Source organism: Stegostoma tigrinum, chromosome 2, assembly GCF_030684315.1.
Source record: "Stegostoma tigrinum isolate sSteTig4 chromosome 2, sSteTig4.hap1, whole genome shotgun sequence".
Lineage (NCBI taxonomy): Eukaryota > Metazoa > Chordata > Chondrichthyes > Orectolobiformes > Stegostomatidae > Stegostoma > Stegostoma tigrinum.
In genome coordinates this window covers 10,003,446-10,025,491 of record NC_081355.1, presented here as the reverse complement: position 1 = coordinate 10,025,491, position 22,046 = coordinate 10,003,446, and the positions used below count along the sequence as shown (strand labels likewise).

The window sequence follows — 22,046 nt, the reverse complement described above, 5'->3', positions numbered from 1 at the left end:
AATGAATGATTTCCAAAGTGCTGTATCTTAGCGAGCTTAATAAACTATGTGAAAATGTGTTACCTTGGGTAACTGTGGTCGTAAACCCCTCCAAAACCTGCCAGTATTGATGGTGTAAGGATTGGATTGTGTGGCATTAACTACGAGGAGGAACGTGATGAAATTAACATCAAATCTTCTCAATTTTAGACTTCACTTCACCATCCCCTCCCACCTGAAGACTTAGCCCAGTTAAATTGTGCTGTCTGAGGAGCCTTGGTGAATTTCTGCACCAAATCTTACAGAGGTGCACACTGCCACTCCTGAGCATCAGTGGTGGGGGGAGTTGTTTTGATCAGGAAAATAATCCAATGCTTGAATTCCTGTGACAAGTTGCCTTGGCGACCAGTACAGGTCTTCGCTGTCGCTTCCACTCATACACAGGATGTGGGTGTGCCTTGCAGGGTGAGCACTTATTTCCCATTTGGAGCTGGCCTTGAGAAGGTGGTGGTGAGTCACTGTCTTGAACTGCCGCAGTCCTTGCAGTGTAAGTGCTTCCACAACACCATTAGGGAGTTCTGAGATCTTGACCCAGCGACAGTAATATATTTTCAATTCAGGATGATAAGTAGCTTGGAGAGGGATCTCATTAGATGGTGTTCCCATGTACCTACTGACCTTGTCCTTCTAAATGGAACGGGTCATGGGTCTGGAAGGTGCTATCTAAGGAGATTTGGAGAATTTCTACAGTGCATCTTGTGGATGGTAATTGAAATCCAACTCATGTTACATTTCACCTGAAAAATCCTGCTCTTCAAATCATGTGGTGTGAAACTGACGCATGCATAAATATCTTTAATTTTACAATTTTGCATGACAGAACCATGGTTTGATCCTTCTACTGAATACAAAGGAATTTCATTCACATTAAAACTGATTTTTGCCAGAGTGAATTTCTAATTAGACCAGAGACATAAACCGGATTACAAACAGGAATTCCAAACATAAAGAATAAATATCCGAGAGCCATTATAGAAACAAATTGTATTTGTAAAAATTGTATACAAAGCATCTATACGTAGTCTTGGTTAGTGTTTGTAAAGTTAATCTTGTTTATTTACGGGATGTAGATGTCACTGGCAAAGTCCATGTTTATTGAACTGATGTACTTGTCTTTGAGAAGTTGATGGTGAGCTCCCCTTGTGATCGCTGTAGATTTTGGAATGTAGGGACACCCATACCGCTCTTAAGGAGGGAATTCCAGGATTTTGACCCAGCAACAGTGAAAGAACAGCGATATATTTCCAAGTCAGGATGGGGAGTGGCTTGGAGGGGAACTTGCAGGTGGTGGGCATTCCTGTGTATCTGCTGCCCTTGTCCTTCTAGATGGCAGTAGTCATGGGTTTGGAAGGTGCTGTCTGAGGAGCCTTGGTGAATTTCTGCAGCAAATCTTAACAGAGGTGCACACTGCCACTCCCGAGCGTCAGTGGTGCAGGGGAGTGGATGTTCACAGTTGTGAACGAGGTGCTATTTCATCTTGGATGGTGGTGAACATCTTTAATGGGGGTGCACTCATCCATGCGGGTCGAGGGTTTTCCATTGCATTTCTGACTTGTGCCTGGTAGATGATGGACAGGCTTTGAGGAGACAAGCAGTGAGTTATTCCTAGCCTCTGACCTGCTCTTGTTGCCACAGTTTTTCAGCAGCTGGTGCAGTTCAGTTTCTGATCAGAGATAACCTCCAGGATGTTAACAGTTGGTAAATTCAGCGATGGTAATGCTGTTGAGAGTCAAAGGAAGTTGTCCAACTCTGTCTTGTTTTTAAGTGGACAGTGTGTTCCTTGAAAAGTTATTACAAATAATATTCTGCGTTTGGACTCACATTCCTTTGTTTAGACACAGATTTTCCAGATGTTTGCAAAGTTCATCTTGTTCATTTATAGCATGTTGACACCACCAGAAGATCTATGTTTATTGAATTTGTTTAGTTGATTCCACAATTGAGAGGGTCAGCTTAAGAGGAGAGATCGAGTAGACTCGGACTATACTCATTGGAATTTAGAAGAATGAGGGGGTATCTTACAGAAACGTACAAAATTATGAAGGGAATAGATAAGATGGAAGCAGGGTGTTTGAACTAGGGGGGTACAGCCTCAAAGTAAGGAGGGAGCAGATTTAGGACTGAGTTGAGGAGGAACTTCTTCACCCAAAGGGTTGTGAATCTGTGGAATTCACTGCCCAGTGAAGCAGTTGAGGCTACCTCATTGAATGTGTTGAAGGCAAAGATACATTTTTGAACAGTGAAGGAATTAACAGTTACGGTGAGAGGGCAGGTGAGTGGAGCTGAGTCCACGAAAAGATCAGCCATGATCTTATTAAATGGTGGCGCTGGCTTAATAGGCCAGATGGCCTATTCCTACTCCTAATTCTTATGTTCTTATGAGTCACCTGTGTACTTGCCAGGGTCATATTGTTTCTGCTCAAAAATACGAGGACGAAAAGTACTATAAAACTCGTTATCTCTTCCAGACTTGAACAGAATGTGATTTCTTTATGAAATGTGGCATTAAATGAATGAATTCATGTATCAATAGATGGAGAGCAAAATAGCAGGAACACTGAAGAGGTCAAATAAAGAGCATTGGGAACGATTACTCTCAGGAGAGGGCAGGAAAGGGAACCGAGAATGGGAAGAAGGAAAAGTAGAAATAGGGGCTCAACTGGGAGTGAAACCGTGGTCCAATTTTCAGCGGACGTGCACCTTTCTTGCAGAGATGGTTCAACCCCGATTGTCGTCTGGTTGGGCCAATATGCGCTATCATGGAAATGACAGTACCTCCACGTACTCACTCAATTTTCCAGCTACTGCAAGGGTTGAAAAGGCATGGCCTACTGATAAGAACCAAAGCTACGATTGAAAATGACTGAATTCCCTATTAGATTGGCTACTTGAGCTTTAAGTAGATTCAGCGCACAGTTGTAAAAGCAAGGAGTAGGCGGAGCATTGGACATGAAAGTTGGACTCAGAGGTTGGAGGGCGAAAACAAATGACACCTCTTGAAATGGGGGTGTGACTGAGGATGGTGGATGCACAGGAAGGTGCACGGATCATGAGGAGAAGTTCTGGAGTCGGAAGGATTGCCAGGTACAGATGGAAAGAGAAAGACTTTTGCGGTTATGTCAGTCCCTTGGAGCTGGTGTGGAGCGACCATGAAGTATCCCAGCAATATGCCTCAGGCCTGTCGGGAATGCCAAAACCATGGGGTCTGGGCTGCATTATTCCCCACACCCCCAAAACAACGTTTTGATTTAAATTTGTAAGTTCCTTTGTCTGAGTTTTGTTACAATGCTCCTCTAAATTGGTTCAATTTGATCAACGCTTGTATTATAAATGGGCGCGAGAGAATGATTAAGGCAACGGGAGACGACCCTGGCCTGACAACAGCTAAAGGAGAAATAGAGGCTAAAAACAGAAGAGGAAATAAAATCTGATGTGTGGGGTGGGGCCGGTGGGGTATACGTGGGAAACAACGTGGGGGTTTGCACGGAGGGAAAGCTGAGGAAGATGTTTTGGGGGCGGCACAGTGGCTTAGTGGTTAGCACTGCTGCCTCACAGCGCCAGGAATCCAGGTCCATTCTCCCCCCCTCCCCGTCCCCCCAGGCGACTGTCCGTGTGGAGTTTGCACATTCTCCCCGTGTCTGCGTGGATTTCCTCCAGGTGCTCCAGTTTTCTCCCACAGTCCAAAGATGTGCAGGTTAGGGTGGATTGGCCACGCTAAATTGCCCGTAGCGTCCAGGCTAGGTGGATTAGCCATGGGAAATGCAGGGTTACAGAGTGGGGGGAGGTGTGTGGGTCTGGGTGGGATGTTCTTCAGAGGAATCGGTGATGGGCTGAATGGCCTGCTTCCACACTGTGGGGATTCTGTGAAAACAAGGCAAGAAGGAAATTGCTGGATCAGTTGTTAAATTGAAATCCGAAACAGATGAATTTTGCCAAGCAAAGACATTCAGGGATATCGGCCAAAGGTAGATAAATGGAGTTAGCCCATAGATCAGCCATGATTTCGTTGAATGATTAAATCCCCTTCCTGTGCTTGTAAGATGTTGCCAATGGCCTTCATAAGGCTGTGGTGAAAATAAGCAAATGAAGAGTATTGGGAGGGTGGAGTTGTGGGTTTCCATTGGGTCACCTGAGATTACCGTGGAACTGTAGTACCAGTTCTGGTTGTGTGTATTTTGGCGCAGACACCTTACTAGATGGTGAAGCTGCTGGTGTTTTCAGACTGAGACAGGGAGTTGAAGGAGCACTCGAGGGAAATGGACCTGTCGCGGTGCCTACGGTGGTAACTGTACTCTTTGACAGCCCTCAGGATGTACCCCTTAAATGATGCCCCCATGAAGGCATACACGATGGGGTTGAGGCAGCTGTGGAAGAGAGCGATGGTCTCCGTCACCTGGATGGCGATGTCCATCTTCTTGCTGCTGTGGCATTCGCTGATGATCATGTGCAACAGATTGAGGAGGCGGCAGAGCCTGACGGCGTTGTAGGGCAGCTGGGTCAGGAGGAAGACCCCCACGACAGCGAGGAGGACCCGCAGTGCTCCGCGCTTCTTCCCACTCGGTGCCCTGCACACGGCCTTGGCCACCATCGAGTAGCAGTACAGCATGACCAGCGACGGGACGGCGAAGCCCAGGAGGATCTCGAAGATCTGGATGGTGGCCTTGGCCGAACGGGCCATGTGCGAGGGGAAGATGGAGATGCACAGCGTCCTGCTCCCTGCCCCGTGCACCGAGGTGAAAACGAAATCTGGGACGCTCAGCAAGATGGCTGCTGCCCAGACGCAAACGCAGACCGCCTTCCCTTTGCTGCCGACGGTCTGAGGGCTCGCCACCTTGGAGCTAGCCAAGTACCGGTCAACGCTGATGCAGGCAAGGAACAGCATGCCAGCACTGAAGTTCATGACGAAGAGAGCGGAGCAGATCTTACACATGGCCACCCCTAATATCCAGCCGTGGATTACGTAGACTGTCCAGAAGGGGAGGGTGATGAGAAGCAGCAAGTCAGCAATGGCCAGATTCAGGATGTACAAGTCTGTTTTCGACCTGAGCTTTTTGTAATAGATGTAAATGACCACCACCAGTGAATTTCCAGCGAGCCCAATGATCAGAGTGACGGTGTAGAACACTGACAGGAAGTACTTGGCGAACTGTCTAACATTATCCTTCTCGCATATGTAATAATAGTCGTCATAGTTGATGCTGTAATTTCTGTAGTCGCTGTAAGTCCAGTTGTAAAAACCATTCTGGTAATAGTCATAAATGTCTTCGTCCTCCATGGCACCTTGAAGATAAAACAACAGCGATAACGTTATCTGAAAAATTACGTTTGCAAAATAGGTAGGGGATTTGACCAGCCTTTTGGTGCCTCACCCGTTTGGGGCAGCCCTCAGCACCTCTTAACCCGTTAATCAATGTCGTCGCTCTGAAGCAGATGCTGTCGATTCTCCAGAGCACAGCAAGATTCCACAAATAATAATCGAGCACTGTCCAACCAACCTTTAACCTCTGCTGTTTAAGCATGCCTGTCTGCTTCTATTGGTACATGGGAGTGGGTCTTGTGGCGCCATGATACTATCTCTTCCTCTGAGCCAGGAGGCCCGGGTTCACATCTCCCACCTACTCCCAGAGTCTGTGTAATGACGACTCTGAAGAGGTTGATGAGAAAATAGAATCCCTACAATGTGGAAACGGGCCATTCGGCCCAACGAGTCCACACCGCCCTTCTGCAGAGCATCCCACCCCGACCCATTCCCCATAACTCAGCATTTCCCACGGCCAATCCACCTAAACCTGCACATCTTTGGACTATTGGAGGGAATGGGAGCACCCGGAGGAAACCCGTGCAGACAGTTGCCCGAGGGTGGAATTGAACCCAGGTCCCTGGGGCTGTGAGGCAGCAATGCTAACCCCTGTGCCACCCTGGCATGGGGTGGGTCATTCAGGAGGGTAACTGGCTCGCTTGAGCCAGAATTATTTCTTTAACTACAGTGGGCAGCTTGCTAAATTCTGACGCCTGCTCACCTTGAACCTGGCCTGCAGTTGGCAGGGGTGGGTGACAGATTTGTGGGCTAGACAGTCAAACAATTTTTTGCCATCTGCTACCACATGGAAACCATGCCAACAGAGGGCATTCCTATCAGAGGTGCCCACACTCACCTTGTGTCTGAATCTGGGAGTGTTGGATGCCCTCTGTTTTCAGTTCAAAATGATCCGAAGGTGCAAGCTGGCTCACCCATGTGGGGGTAGAGGGCTTGTGCATATATTTGTAGCTACGCTGCCCAGGACGGAACTCCTTACAGGTTTACAGTTAACCCTCAGCTTGCTGCCAACTGTAGGGAAGTCATTTCGAGTGAAACTCCAGACTGATGACTGTTAGACCGATTCAGCACTCAGTTCATCAAACTGTGAGCTTCAGCTGAGCCTCACTGTTACTATTAATGCCCTGGGTTCTTGCAAGGCAACACAAGGTGGTGGAAAAAAAAACCCAGCTAACTTCCTCTTTTCCTCCCGTCTGCTTCGGAACTTGGTGAGATGGTTTACTGGAGCGTGGCTGCCTTTGCGTATTTTGTATTTTTGAGGTTGTGTGCGAGTGAAAATGATCATTTACAGTAATTACTGCAACTTGCAGCTGATACTGATGGGGGGGGGCACGGTGGTGGAAGTAAAGGAAATACTTACATTTTAACACACCTCAGTATGCTTTAAAAATGAATCAAGTTTGTTTTAGTTTTCCAAGGACTTGCTGCACAGGCAAATTTGGTGGCCGGGAGTATAAAAGCCTTGAGGGGAATATTTAGTTAAACTTCATAAATAAGACTTCATCAGGGAGTTCCAAGCAAAACACCCGAATCTCCTTGATGCCTAATCTTACGAGTTGGATCTTCCCTCCTTTGATATGAAACAGGTGCCTGAAGCCTACACAGTGCAGATGATTAGTCAGTGACTTTTCCCAAATTGTCCCTGGAGGGCAAACTTCCTGCATGATTAAGGAGACCAGATGGATGCTCTCACTTCTCTGTCCCTGCGGTTGGAAAACCTCTCTACAACTTTGTAAAAAATATGAAAAAAAAAGTCTCTCAGCTGCCCGGGTCCCCGTTGTCACAGGGATTAGCTGTCAGTCATCATCTAACTGGTGCATTCTCTGTGGCAACCTGTCTGCCAATGGGAGTCCACCTGCCAACTCTTCTCTCATACTGTTGAAACAAGCAAGCTTATACTCCCTTGTTGCAGATGCTGGAATCCAAGGTGGACAAACAGGAGGCTGGAAAAACGGAGCAAGTCAGGCAGCATCTGGAGGGAAGGAGCGGTCAATGTTTCGGGTACAACCGTTCTTGAGGACTGAAGTCCTCAAGGAGGGTAATACCTGAAATGTTGACTGCTCCTTTCCTCCAGATGAAGCCTGGCCTGCAGCGTTCTTCTAGCCTCCTGTTTGTCTTACTCTCCCCTGTTAACAGGTTTAATACCTGAACTCTCAATAAATGACCCCCAAGCTTGCAGTTGCCTGCTACTTCAACACCCGACCACGTTCCTTGGTCAACATGTGTGTGTCTCGGACTTGCTATATTTCTCTGGTGAGGCTTAGCACAAGTTCAAGATCAGAATCTCATTTCCCACCTGGGAACGCTGCTGCCTTCAGGACTCAATCTCCGTTTCAATAACTTTAGATCCTGAACACATCATTACACACCGTTTCCTCACTCCCACGTCTCAGGCCCTGTCATGACATGGGCTGCTTTCAGCACAGTTAGTCCGTTTTCATCTACTCATTGTCCCCGTTTTGAGCTCTTCTCCTCCTCTGACTTACCCTCATTCATCCTTTTGTCTGTCTAACTTCTTTTTCTCCCCCCCTCTCTGAGCTCCGTCTCCACAAATCCACTTACTCTTCTCCCCTTCACACCGTCAGTAGATCTACCATCTGTGTCTAACTGCGATCAGTTCTGAAGAAGGATCACTGGACCCAAAATTTTAACTCTGCTTTGCCTCTGTAGACGCTGCCAGACCTGCTGAGTTTCTCCAGCAGTCTCTGTTTTTGTCTCAGATCTTCAGCATTCATAGTTGTTTGTTTTGCTTTGCCCGCACATAAAAGGTTATTTACCCTTTGGCGTTTCTTGCAAAATGTCCTGATTTGGGCAAAGCTAACAGCTTTACCGAAATGTATCTTCTTTTCAGCAATATGCAAGCTCTCAACAACTAAATGACAATTAAACATTTAATTGGAGAAATTTACTTCCATTCAGTTGGACATAATAATCATTTAACTTGCAAAGGTTACCTGATTGTCTTGCTGGATAATATCTGTTTAATCATGAATTGCAGTTTGATATTGACTTGAGGTGGTGATATATACAGATGATCTGCAACTATCATGCAGTTAGCTGTCATAACACAAAGATGAGATGTGGGTCATACAGTACTGAACAATTCATTGATTTATTTTTTAAACAGCTCCTTGTCCTTACATATGTACACTGCAATCATAGGCAATTGAGTCTGGGCTCAAGATAAGCAACTTGGGTACTCTGTAGCATGCCTCCCTCAGTGTCATGCTGCGGAAGGACAGAGCTCAGTAAGATGGAGACTGAGTGCTTTATTCCGATGGACCACATGATAATGTCACGATCATGTCCCTTAAAAGGTGTGTGGTACATCTGCTGCAGGACCTAACACAACAAATGTGGGCTGAGAAAATAGGAACTGGAATAGGCCAATTTTTATTTAAGGCCTGTGTACAGTCTGGGAGTTCCCAGTCCCAAGGTGTCTGGATGCGGACATTCTGCTTCATCTGTAAACATGCAACCTTCAACATTTTGGGGAGTTGACCTGTGAACAAGGGAGGATAAGATCACTAGTATCAGCGTGCTGTACTTCAGTTCCCAGATACCTGTACAGGAAGTTCTTGGCCTCCTCTTGCCTGGGTTTGATAATGAAGAATACTTTCCGTTCCAGTTTATTCCTTTTTGAAAGGACAGTAGTAGCTGAATGGTTAAGCTATCCACTCATTATAGATTTCTGGACAACCTGATGATATTAACAGGTACCTCAACCTTCATCACATATTAAGACTCACGCACTGGGGCAAGACGGTGTCTGGTATGGGATGGTACAATTGGGATCATCGTCAGCGGGCTAAGGTGCGGGTGTTCACTTTTCCTGAAAGCCCCAGGCTAGGATGTTTCCCAGGCTGAGGCGTGACTGAATAATGACCTGTTGAAGGTTACATCAGACAGCACTTTCTGCACAGCAAGGGGCAAAGTATTTATTGTGAATTCCGTTCAGGAGAAACTGTGCCTGATGCATTTTCTTGACAAGACTGAGAGACCCAGTTATGCTTGAGAATCAGTGTGCATGAGAACCTGAGCACAAAGCAGTAGGCGAGCTGCAGGGAAATGTTCGTCGTTTATGGGGAGGAGTAAGAAAACTATGTAGTTCATTCATGTTGCAACTCAACACTTTGTGCAATGGCTTATCTACAAATCTGTCCCTTGGAGCGAAAATGTCAAAATTGCAGAAGGTAATGGGAAGCTATTCTCAATGTCAGTGATGGCGTGTGGGCAGTGCTGAGTATTTCCATTTTGCAGTAGCAAGCTGCAGTGCAAACGGTATTTCAGATTGCTAGATAGACACAGGAAGAGAAAGCTACATTTATGGTTCGCTGATGAAGTTTAATTTGACCCTGTACTTGTGCAGTCAGTTCTTAGATAAGTGAATAAAGTCGCTGCTAAAGGTGATGCGGAGATCTGTCGCTCGCAGATCGGAGAAATAATCACCATGAAAATTAAACCTTCAGTAAATCTGATGACCAGTGTAATTGCTGCTTCTCTGATTGGGGCCCTTTCGCTTCACTGTTCACCATGGTGCTTCTTCATCTTCAAAGATGTTTTGCTGCTTATCTGCTTTTGAGATTGTGAGCTGCATAGTGGTTTTGACGTAGCAGCATCAGTGAAGCATTACTAGGCAAGTAAATAATTTCTTCAGATCTCTTTTCTCAGTTTCCAGCAGTTTAAAATAAGGGTGTGCCCATTTAAGACAGAGATGAGGAAACTTCCCCCTACCGCCTCGGCCCTCAGGTGGTTGTGAGTCTGTCGAACTCCCTTCTTCAAGAAGTCAGTGGATGCAGAATCCTTAAATCTTTTTAAAGGCAGAGGGAGATAGGTAATGGGGGGGGGGGGGGGCGCGCAGGGGCATATGCAGGAATGTAGAGTTGAGCTCAAAATCAGATCTGCCATGATCTTACAGAATGGCGGAGCAGGTTTGAAGGGCTGAGTGGCCTGCTCTCATTCCTTATTCGTATGTTTTCTAAAACGCAGCACAATCATTACTTCCAGGGCTGATTTTGGAAGCATCAGGTGCAGGATGTTTTTTTTAAGACTTGTTTTTCGGTCAGTGAGATGGGCCTGATTTTAAAAGCGGCTGTGAAGCCAGGACAGGGAGCATTAATATGGCGGTCTGACCCTTGCTTCTGCCTGTGCAATGTGAGCAGTGCCTCCAGCAGTGTTGGTGTGCCTGCCCCAGGTACTGAGGCATATTCTCACTTGATATCGAAATCATGGAATGGAATCCCTACAAAGGCCATTTGGCTCATCGGGTCTGTGTTGCCTCTCCAAAGAGTGTCCTAGCCAGCCCCCCTAACGCTGCATTTACCAAGGCTAACCCACCCAGCCCGCACACTACAGGCCAATTTAGCACGACCAATCCACCCTAACCTGCACATCTCTGGGCTGCGGGAGGAAACCGGAACACCTGGAGACACAGGGATAATGTGCAAATAGTTGCTGGAGGGTGGAATTGAACCTGGGTCACTGGCACTGTGAGGCAGCAGCACTAACCATAAGAAGGTTTGGGATCCAGCCTCTACTGGAGGCAATGGCCTAGTGGTATTATTGTTAGACTATTAATCCAGAGACCCAGGTAATATTCAGGGAACCCAGATTCAAACCCCGCCATGGTAGATGGTGGAATCTGAAATTAATAAAAAAAGGATTTGGAATTATGTATCTAACGATGACTGTGAATTCACTGCCAATTGTCGGGCAAAACCCATCTGGTTCATTAGGGAAGGAAATCTGTCTTCCTTACCTGGTCTGGCCCACACGTGACTCCAGACCCACAGTGATGTGGTTGACTGTAAACTGCCCCTTGGGCAATCTGTCAATCAGTCAATCTGTGGAACTAGAACTCTGTAGAACGCTGGATGGACTTGCATTTCTGTAGCACCTCTCATGCACCTGACAGCTCAAGGCATTTCACATCCAATGACGTACTTTTGACGTTGTTGTCAAAATGCAGGAAAGACCACAGCCAATTTTGTCACAACACGTCCTCCACTAATAGCAATTTGATAAGACCAGTAGGCGTTTCAAACCATTGGGTCTGTTCTGTCATTCTAGATTGTGGTCCTCAATGGCCCTTCTGCGCACCATCTCCCTGTCCCTTAAGGCCATTATTCTTCAGAAACGTATCAATTTCTGTCCTAAAACATGCTTGGTGATTGAATTTCCACAACTCTCATAGGGTGAGAATTCCAAAGCTTCACCACTCTCTCAGTGAAGACATTCCTCTTTAGATTAGCCCTAGATGGCCTGCTCCTAGTTCTGAGGTGATGTGCCCTGGTCCTAGAGTCACCAGCAAAGGGAAGGATCCTATCTCCATTCACCCTGTTAGAATTTTATAAGCTTCAGAGAGATAGAATATGGAACATAGAACAATCTAGCGCAGAACAGGCCCTTTGGCCCTCGATGTTGCATCGACCTGTGAACAAATCTAAGCCCATCCCCGTACACTATCCCATCATCATCCATATACTTATCCAAGGACTGTTTAAATGCCCCTAATGTGGCTGGGTTAACTACATTGGCAGGCAGGGCATTCCACTCCCTTACCACTCTCTGAGTAAAGAACCTGCCTCTGGCATCTGTCTTAAATCTATCACCCCTCAATTTGTAGCTACGCCCCCTTGTACAAGCTGATGTCATCATCCTCGGAAAAAGACTCTCACTGTGCACCCTATCTAATCCTCTGATTATCTTGTATGTCACTATTAAATCCCCTCTTAGCCTTCTTCTCTCCAATGAGAACAGACCCAAGTCCCTCAGCTTTTCTTCATAGGACCTTCGCACCAGACCAGGCAACATCTCCTCTGCACCTTTTCCAATGCTTCCACATCCTTCCTGTTATGGGGCAACCAGAACAGCACACAATATTCCAAATGAGGCCGCACTAGCGTTTTGTACAGTTGCAGCATGACATCATGGCTCCGGAACTCAATCCCTCTACCAATAAAACCTAACACACGGTAAGCCTTCTTAACAGCACTATCAACCTGGGTGGCAACTTTAAGGGATCTACGTACATGGACACCAAGATCCCTCTGCACATCCACACTACCCAGAATCTTTCCATTGACCCAGTATTCTGCCTTCCTATTATTCTTCCCAAAGTGAATCACCTCACATTTATCTGCATTGAATTCCATTTGCCATGTTTCAGCCCAATTCTGCAGTTTATCCAAGTCTCCCTGCAACCTGCAACATTCTTCCACACTGTCCACCCCTCCACCGACTTTAGTGTCATCTGCAAACTTACTAACCCATCCACCTATGCCTGCATCCAAGTCATTTATAAAAATGACAAACAGCAGTGGACCCAAAACAGATCCTTGAGGCACACCACTAGTAACCGGACTCTAGGCTGAATATTTTCCATCAACCACCACTCGTTGCCTTCTTACAGAAAGCCAGTTTCTAATCTAAACTGCTAAATCTCCCTCAATCCCATGCCTCCGCATTTTCTCCACTAGCCTACCATGTGGAACCTTATCAAAGACTTTACTGAATCATCCCTTATTCTTCAAAACTCTAAAAATTGCAGAACCAGTTCCCTCAATCCTCTGTTATAAAACAATTCCTCACCTAGTGTATCCTTCCTTAGATATGGAAAACTCCAAGCGAGGTTCCATACAATAGTAGCAAGACACAGTGTCAGGAACAGGCCCTTCGGCCCATCATGTTTGTGCTAATCAAAATTAAGCACCTAACTCTTCTAATAAAGGCAAAATATTGCAGGTGCTGGAAATCTGACACAAACTCAGAGAATGCTGGAGAAACTCAGCAGGTCCAGCAGCATCTGTGGAGGGAGGAACAGAGTTAATGTTTAGAGTCTGGCAGAGGTCATAGAAGTCTGCTGCACAGGAAAAGGCCCTTTGGCCCATCGGAGCTATACCAGTCACAAACAAGCAGATAAATTATTCTATATTTGCATGTTTACTTTTGTAGTCCAACATCCTTGTGATGAATAAAAACATACTGTTTGCCTTTCTCATTGCTTGCTGTGATTGTGGTAGTAATTTGATTTACTTTAATTTATTATTGTCACATGTACCAAGATACAGTGCAAAGTAGTGTTTTGGGTGCTATCCAGACAAATCATGCCTTACATAGGCACATCAGGATAATAGAACAGAATGCAGAATCTATAGTGCAACAGCTACAGAGAAGATGTAGAGAAAGAGCAAGTCTAATGTATGAGAGATCCATTCATAAGTCTGACATCAGCGGGTAAGAAGCTGTTCTTAAATCTGTTGGTACATGCTGTTAAATTTTTGTACCTTCTGCCTGATGGAAGAGAGTATAACCGGGGTGGGAGGGGTATGTGATTATGTTGGCTGCTTTCCCAAGGCAGTGGGAAATGTAGATGGAGACAATGGAAGGAAAGCTGGTTTTTGTGATGGACTGGGCTGTGTTCACAATTCTCTGTAATTTCTTGCAGTTTTGGGCAAAGCGGTTAAGAAGGATCTAGGCCCGAAACATCAGCCTTTCTGCTCCTCTGATGCTGCTCGGCCTGCTGTGTTCATCCAGCTCTACACCTTGTTATCTCAGATTCTCCAACATCTGCAGTTCCTGCTATCTCTTGCCTGTACCAAGATAATATGTTTTATGTGATGGTTAGTCAAGCATAAATATTGGCTAGGACATCCCTTCTGTTCTTCACACTAGTGGCCAAGGATTTTTGTTGGCATCCACCTGAGTGACCCTCATTAATGCCTCATCCAAATGCTGATTCCTCTGCCAGTGCAGCATTCCCTCAGCACTGGATCAGCCTGGACTTCTGTGCTCAAGCCCTGAGGTGAGACTTGAACCGAGAATGTTGTGACTCAGAGCAAACACGTCATAACTGAGAATTCTTGCATGAATTGTGAGGGTGCAAGTATGTTTCAGATTGAGATGAGCCACTGATTCATTCAACCAATGTAGTTCAGGGTATTTCCGAATCAACCCGTTCAGAGAGACATTATCACACACCTCTGGAGCAGGTGGCATTGACTCCTGGTTCAGCAGCAGGGACATTACCACTGCGCTACAAGACCCCACCAGTTTTGAGTTAAAATCTTTTGACGAACTAACATCATCTGTTTCTTGTTGAGCTGCTGATTTTTGGCAGCTCTTTTGTAAAGTTTTACAACTCACTAAACATCCTGACATAGGAATTTGTATCTGCCTCCCATCACACCCAATATTATTTCTTGATGTGTGTTGGAGTGAATGCTAAACCTTCTTAGTTCTTAGAGGGAATTTTGAAAGACATTCCTCACATTTAGTGAAACCATAATTGTGTTTGATGTCCATGTTGTTGATTTCACAAGGAATAATCTGTTGCACCTTCTATTCTGCTTGGCTAGATTGTCAGCTAAACCTATGTTTCCCTGCTCCCTTCTCCCTCCTGACAGTTTTTCTCGACTCCATTCAGCTTCTGCCTAATTACTGTTGCTACTACAACCGAATTTATTCCAGGATTGTATCCTGCTTTGGAGACAGTTCAGAGAAGTTCTGTCCACTGATTCCTGGGCTCCACAGGTTCCCCTTATGAGGAAAGGTTGAGTAAGTTAAACTCCACTCCACTGGAGTTGAAAAGGTGAAGAATGAGAGGTGATTGTCTGGAGGCACGAGGTTGCTTGCTGAGAGGATATTTCCCCTCACGGGGGAATCTGGAACCAGGGTTTGTGGTTTCAAACTAAAGGGTCTCCCATTTAGGACGGAGATGAGTAGGAATTTCGTCTCAGGATTATTAACCTTCTGAATTCTTTATCTCAGGGAGCGGTGGAGACTGGGACATTGAATATATACAAGGCTGCATTAGACAGAATTTGATTCTCAAAGAAGTCGAGGGTTATGAGGGTCATGCAGGATAGTGCAGCAACAATCAGCACAGCTGTGATCTTATCATGTCTGGGGTGGGAGGCTGGTGACGGGATTGCTAGCGGGTGGTAAAAGGCTTTCTTTTATTTCTGCTTCTTATCCCAAGGAGAGGGAGTCAGTGGTATTGTGGTAACATGGTTAGCCTCGCAGCCAGAGCCCGAGGCCGACGTCCTGGGGACATGGGTTCGAATCCCACCATGATCAATGGAGGACTTTCAATTCAATAAAAAGCTAACATGAAAGTGATCATGTACCTCCTGCTAATTTTTATTTAAAACCAACCTGTTGGCCTGGCCAATGTGTGATTCCAGACACACAACAATGTGGTTGGCCCTTATTTGCCCTCTGGGCGACCGGGGATGGACAATAAATGCTAGCTTAGCAATCAGCACCTACATTACATGGACAAAAATGTAAAAAGAGGGGTTGGAGGCTGGGGCAAGATGGTCAATGAAACAGGCATTTGGTTTCTCAGTGTCTGTGCAGAGTGACAGAGACCTGGCTCAGAAAGCTATCCAGAAAGTCAAAATAGTCGGGCGACCAAACTTGTAGCAGCCATACTTCTGCTGTAGCTGCATAAAACCGATACCTTTCTGTCCATTCAAAAGAAGGTGCAATTGGATCCCATTTTGCTGCTCAATATTCAATGTTTCTCTCACAGCACAAAGACCTAAGTGGAAGCAATCCTAACTGCTACCCTTGTACCTCACCCACTGGTACATTTGTGTATACAACGCAAACATCTTTTCTGTTCCTTGCTGGACATTCTCACTTCTAAGAACTTGGATCGTCTGCTTGAACTGGGTGTGACGATTCTTAGAAATTCAGATAAGCCCTGAAGGGACAAAGTGCTCACTGTTTTAAGAGAATTTCTGTCACTAACTTCTGCAAGGCAAGCTTGATACTCTGTGTTTCTCTGTAGCTCGTAGCCACAGCCTCAGGAGTTTGCAATTCTTCCAGCTCTCCGGTAATCCTCTTGTTTAAACTATGGCTTTGAGAGTCATTTTATCTTTCGAACCGACATTCCCACCAGGCTATTGTGTCTATAACTAAGAAAATTCAATTCTGCTCCGAGTGACTACTCTACTGTTTTTAAATGCTTTGATCCCAAAATGTTGGTCATTTTCATCCTCTTGGGTTGCATTAATTATCCCAGAGAGCTGAGACAAGTTCCACACCCAAGTACTGAAAATAATTTCCACAGAAAACCAAAAAAAAACCAGCTTGTACGTTTCATCTTCTTACAGGCCCTTGAATTGTGGGGAATATTTCTGAGACACAACATGCCCATTGGAACTGCTGTAACATGGGGAAACTGAAGTGCTGTAACTCCCACAGGGCTCTGGTTTATCAGGAAACTCTTCCCTTTTTACTGTGCCGTGGGTCTATCAGAGGGATTTGTTACTAATCAACCGGTCTGGGCACGTTGTGAATTCACCTTCTTTGACCATCAGGTCCTGGAGTGGGGTATGGACCCAGACCTGTGGCTCAGAGGCTGGAACGTCTACTATATCTTGCCATCTACATAACATCTTTCAGCAAGCCACGGAACACCCCAAACAGCTTGACAACCAGTGAGGTACTTCTTTGATGTGCAGTCACTGTTGCAAAGTAGGAAATGTGGCAGCCCATTTTTGCACAGCAAGCTTCCAAGAACAGCAATGAGAACGTCACCAAAATAATCATATTTGAGGTGACGTTGACTGTGTGGTAAATATTGGCTAGGGTACTGAGGGGGTAACTCCCTGGCTGTCCTTTGGACCTTTGACATCCACACAATCAGATAAATGGGGCCTTGGTTTGACATCACATTCTCAAGCCGGTACAGCACTCACACTAATGTTTTGCACCAAATTATGACTGGGATGTGAGCACAACAGAGGGTGAATAAGAGACCACAGTTCTTTCATTTTAAACAGGCACATAAACACTGCCAACTGGGAATATCTGTACTGGAATCAAATTCTGAATTACTTCCAGAAACCTGTAAAGATAAGCCACCCAGACAGTCTGATGTAATCATCAGTGCGAGCTGTCTGGCGAAACCAAACCTCACAACTGATGTAAAAAAACGTAGTGCAGCCAAACTTCCATTCATTGTTGGAACCCATCGGCCGTTAATCTAAACCATACTCCTGCACTCAGACTGTGCAAAGGCTTGCCCCAAAATGGACGGTCATGCAGCAATTCCACACCAGTTTGTTCAGTTGAGGAATGATTTTGAAGCAATGAATGATTTACAGAGGCACTCATGTCCTCAGAATTGAACCACACTGCGGTGTCTGGGCTTTACCTCCTGTAGGGTAGTTATACTTTGTACAGCAAATGGCTCCCATCACGTCACAACCAGATGCAGCTAACATGGTGTTGAAAGATTTAATGGAGGTTTATTATAGCTCCTGATTTGTTCAAATATTACGCTCACAGGCATTTCAGGCATCTCAGCTGATATTAAGCTATTCAGTTACAAACTGTAGCATGTTTTCACCAAGGGTCATGCTTCAAGTGGCTTCCAGTTAAGACAGAGTGTGAGATTTTTATAGCCTCTGATCAGAGGCTATGATGCTATCATGAGTATGGCTGTTAAAGGTGTATTGACAAACTGATCCATGAGACAGAACAGGGAAGATCTAAAGCATTTGATAGTACAGTACTTTTGAGGCACAAAGGTTTCTGTAGCGACCACTTTGAAAAGTAGGAATGTTGGCAGCAATTTGCACCCAGCAAGGGAAGACAATGACTGTTAATCCGGAGACCCAGGTCATCTTCTGGGGCCATGGGTTCAAATCCCACCAAAGCAGCTGGTGGAATTTCAATTCAATAAAAATCTGGAATTAAGTGTTTTCTGATGACCATGAACCCATAGTCAGAAAACTCATCTGGTTCACTAAAGCCTTTTGGGGAGGGATACTGCCATCATCCCCTGGTCTGGCCAACATCTGACTCTAGACCCACAGCAAAGTGGCTGACTTTTAACTGCTGTCTGGACAATTAGGAATGGGCAATGGATGCTGGCCGAGCTACTGAAACCCACACCCTGTGAATTAATTAAAGAACGGCAAGTCCCACAAACAACCATCTCTCCTGCTCCTACTTTGTACATTCAGATAGTGATTTTGTTTTATTTATTTATTTAGGGGATGTGGGCATCACTGTTTATCCCTGGATTGCCCATCCTGAATTTATCTCGAGAAGGTTGTAACGAGCCATTTCTTGAACTGCTGTAGTCCTTGGGGTGTAGGGAACCCCCAAGTGCTGTTAGGAAGGAAATACCAGGGTTTGGACACAGTGACCCTAAAGGAATGGCAGTATATTTCCAAGTCAGTGCAGGGCATGGGTTAGAGTGGAACTTGGCATCTACTCAACCTGTTTTCAAAGGACAATCCTCTCATTCCTGTCATAAATCTGTTGAACCCTTGTTGAACTCTCTCCAAGGCAGTATATCTCTCTTATAGCAATACGTCCAAAACTGTACACAGCACTCCATGCGCAGTCTCATCAATGCCCTGTACAATTGCAGTAAGTCTCCTCCACTCTCACTCTCCGATCCTCTTGGAAAAAAGACAAAAACTGTTTGTTTTTCTCGTTGCTTGTGTACCTAACTGTAAACTTCATATACAAGGACATCCAGGTCCTCCTGAGTACAAGCATGCTGCTTTCTCAATTTCCTTCCAACATGGATGTCTTCACAATTTTCCATGTTAAATTCCATCTGCCACATTCTTGCAGACCCACCTAAACTGCCTATTTAGTATTTCTCACCTTTTTGTGTCCTCCTTACTGTTTATTTGTCGACTGAGTTTTGTATGGTCAGCAAACTTGAATTCATTGCACTCACTGCCTCATCTGAATTATCGATAAAGATTGCAAATAGCTGAAATACAAGTATAAATTCTCGTAGCACCTCACCAATTATAGACTGCCACCTCGGAAATTGAGTAGCGTTTTGTTCAAGCAGGGAGTTACTTTTTAAAAAAAATCTAACTAACATTATCCACAGTTTGAACTGTGAGGCTGATGTATAAAAGCAGAGTGTAACGATAAATGAAAATTACATTCAGTATAATAACCCTTAACTTAGCTATGAGCGAGTGACTCACCTCCTGGCTCCGCAAAGCCTGTCTATCATCTATAAGGTGCAAGTCAGGAGTGTGATGGAATACTCCCCACTTGCCTGGATGAGTGTAGCCCCAATAACACTCGGGAAGCTTGACACCATCCAGGACAAAGCAGCCGCTTGATTCACAAGCACCCACTCCCTCCACCACCAACGCTCAGTAGCAGCAGTGTGTACTATCTACAAGATGCACTGCAGAAATTTACCAAAGACCCTCAGACAGCACCTTCCACACCCCTGACCACTTCCATCTGGAACGACAGGGGCAGCAAATACATGGGAACACCACCCCCCATAGGTTCCCCTCCAAGTCACTCATATGTATACTATATATATATATATATGTCACTGTTCCCTTCAGTGTCACTCAGTCCAAATTGCAACCCCCCCCCCCCGCGAATGGATATACCTGCAGGGTGTGGACTGCAGCGGTTCAAGATGGTAGCTCATCACCATCTTCTTAAAGGCAGCTAACGTTGGGCAATAAGCACTAGCACAGCGAACGACACAGCGATTAAAAAAAATCTAACATCGCAACTGTAAGTCCTTACCCTGATGCCCTTTGAAGTAAAAGTAATTCAGAAGCAAAACAACTTACTTATCAGTTGGGTTTCCCTGCTGCTGACTTGCTTCTCCTGGAATGGAGCCTTGATCACCGTGACCGCCCTCAAAGACCGACTCTGTGGGTAGGAGGTTCAACACAGGGACTCTCTGCTTCAGCTACTGCTGTCTCCTTTATCAGGAGTTTCCTGGGACGGCCCAGAGAAATGCCTTTACAAGACTCGGCACGGCAGCGTGTTCCAACAGCAGCCAGAGAGACACAGTGCTCCTGGTGACTAGCTGTCTTACAGCATGTCTTGTTGCTGCTGCACCCGGGTAGGCTGTGCTCCTTGAAATAATCCTCCTCGTTGTTCGCCCGTTTCCCCCACTTGGGGGTGTTTGCAGTTGATGATCTGACTCGCTGGAATGAGCTGCTTGTGTTGGTAGCTGATGAACCCTGCGATCTGTCCTGTTCTATTCTCCAACCCCGTGAAGGAAATCACGGCTTTAACCTGAAATTGTGCTGCTAAAGCTTCGCTCTGACTCAGACAAGTGTTGAAAAAAACAAAACGTACTTCAAAGCAAAAGGCTCCGAAAGAAAAGCTGGAAACATGAGAATATGTTTTTAGAATTCCAGCTAATTTTTCCTAAATAACATTCTAGATTGATGCTGGAATCCTCAAATGTATTTAGTGACTGGGATCAATGTAGAAGATATAGTTAATAAGTTTGTACATGGCATGAAAATAGAAGTTGCTGATAGTGAGGAGGATGGTCTCAGGCTACAGTATAACTAATCAGCTGGTGAATTGGGCAGCACAGTGGTAGATGAGAATTTAATCCTGGTCAGTGTAAGGTGCTATGTTTTTGAAGGTCTGTTAGGGGAAGGGTTTACACAATTAATAGTAGTCCCTTCACAGTACTGAGGAGCAAAGAAGGGAACGAATAAATGGTCAAGTCCGTAGACCCCTGAAAGTGTCAGCACAGGTGGGCAGGTTGGTGAAGAAGACACATGAGATGTTTGCCTTCATTCGTCAGGTATGGAATATAGGAGCAGGCAATTTGTTGCAATTTTACAGAGCATTGGTTAGGCCACAGTTGGAATACTGTATGCAGTTCTGATCACCACACTATCGGGAGGATGTGGTTGCATTGGAGATGGTGCAGAGGCGATTCACCAAGATGTTGCCTGAGATGAAAAGTCTCTGTTATAAAGAGAAATTGTCTCGGCTGGGTTTGTTTTATCTGGAGCAGAGAATACCGGACTGAATTAAACAAAGTTATAAAAAGCATGGACAGGGTAGATTGTAAGAAGCTTTTCCCATTGTCAAACACGTCTCAGACCAGAGACGTAAGTTTAAGGTGAGGAGTAAGTGGTTTAGAGGGGATCTGTGGAAAAGCTTTTTCACCCAGAGAGTGATAGAAATATGGAATGTACTGCCTGAGAGCGTAGTGGAAGCAGGGAGTCTCTCAACGTTTAAGAAGCGTCTGGATGAGCACTTAAATGCCAGGGCAGGTAGGTTTTGGACCAAGTATAGGTAAATAGAATTAATATAGTTTGAATAGTTCACACAGATCTGGTGGGTTGAATGGCCTGTTTCTATGCTCTTTGACTCTATAATTTTCAGTGAGTGAACCTCTTATGTGTTAAATGTAGCTGGGTTGGTAAATTTGCAGATGACACTAACGTCGGTGAAGGTGTAGATAGTGTGGAAGGATGTTGCAGGTTACAGATGGACATAGATAAGTTGCAGAGATGGGCTGAGAGGTGGCAAATGGAGTTTAATGCGGAAAAGTGTGAGGTGGTTCACTTTGGATGGAGTAACAAGAATACAGAGTACTGTGCTAATGGTAAGATTCTTGGTAGTGTGGATGAGTAGAGAGATCTCGGTGTCCATGTGCATAGATCCCTGAAAGTTGCCACCCAGCTTGATAGGGTTGTTAAGAATGTGTATGGTGTATTAGGTTTTCTTGGTAGAGGGATTGAGTTTCAGAGCCAGAGGTCACGTTGCAGCTGTACAACACTCTGGTGCGGCCGCACTTGGGGTATTGCCTACAGTTCTGGTTGCTGCGTTATAGGAAAAATGTGGAAGCATTGGGAAAGGTGCAGAGGAGACTTACCAGGATGTTGCCTGGTATGGAGAGAAGGTCTTGTGAGGA

The 22,046-nt window shown here is 45.4% G+C and overlaps 2 protein-coding genes across 2 annotated transcripts in view; one reads left to right on the top strand and one right to left on the bottom strand.

Annotated features, from left to right (window-relative positions):
* Positions 1-22,046, top strand: part of acad11 (acyl-CoA dehydrogenase family, member 11) — a 145,986-nt gene that overhangs the window by 56,731 nt on the left and 67,209 nt on the right. The gene's annotated exons all lie outside the window — the stretch shown is intronic.
* On the bottom strand, positions 856-20,439 carry LOC125460763 (atypical chemokine receptor 4-like). The gene is made up of 2 exons (XM_048548647.2): positions 19,945-20,439; positions 856-5,319 (listed from the first exon to the last, which is right to left on the bottom strand). Exon 2 carries the CDS (start codon positions 5,312-5,314, stop codon positions 4,232-4,234), a length of 1,083 nt encoding a protein of 360 aa, XP_048404604.1. The 5' UTR covers positions 5,315-5,319; positions 19,945-20,439; the 3' UTR covers positions 856-4,231.

Bases quoted from the DNA above. Each gene is read 5' to 3' on its own strand.
- LOC125460763 (XM_048548647.2), bottom strand. From the start codon at position 5,314: ATGGAGGACGAAGACATTTATGACTATTACCAGAATGGTTTTTACAAC.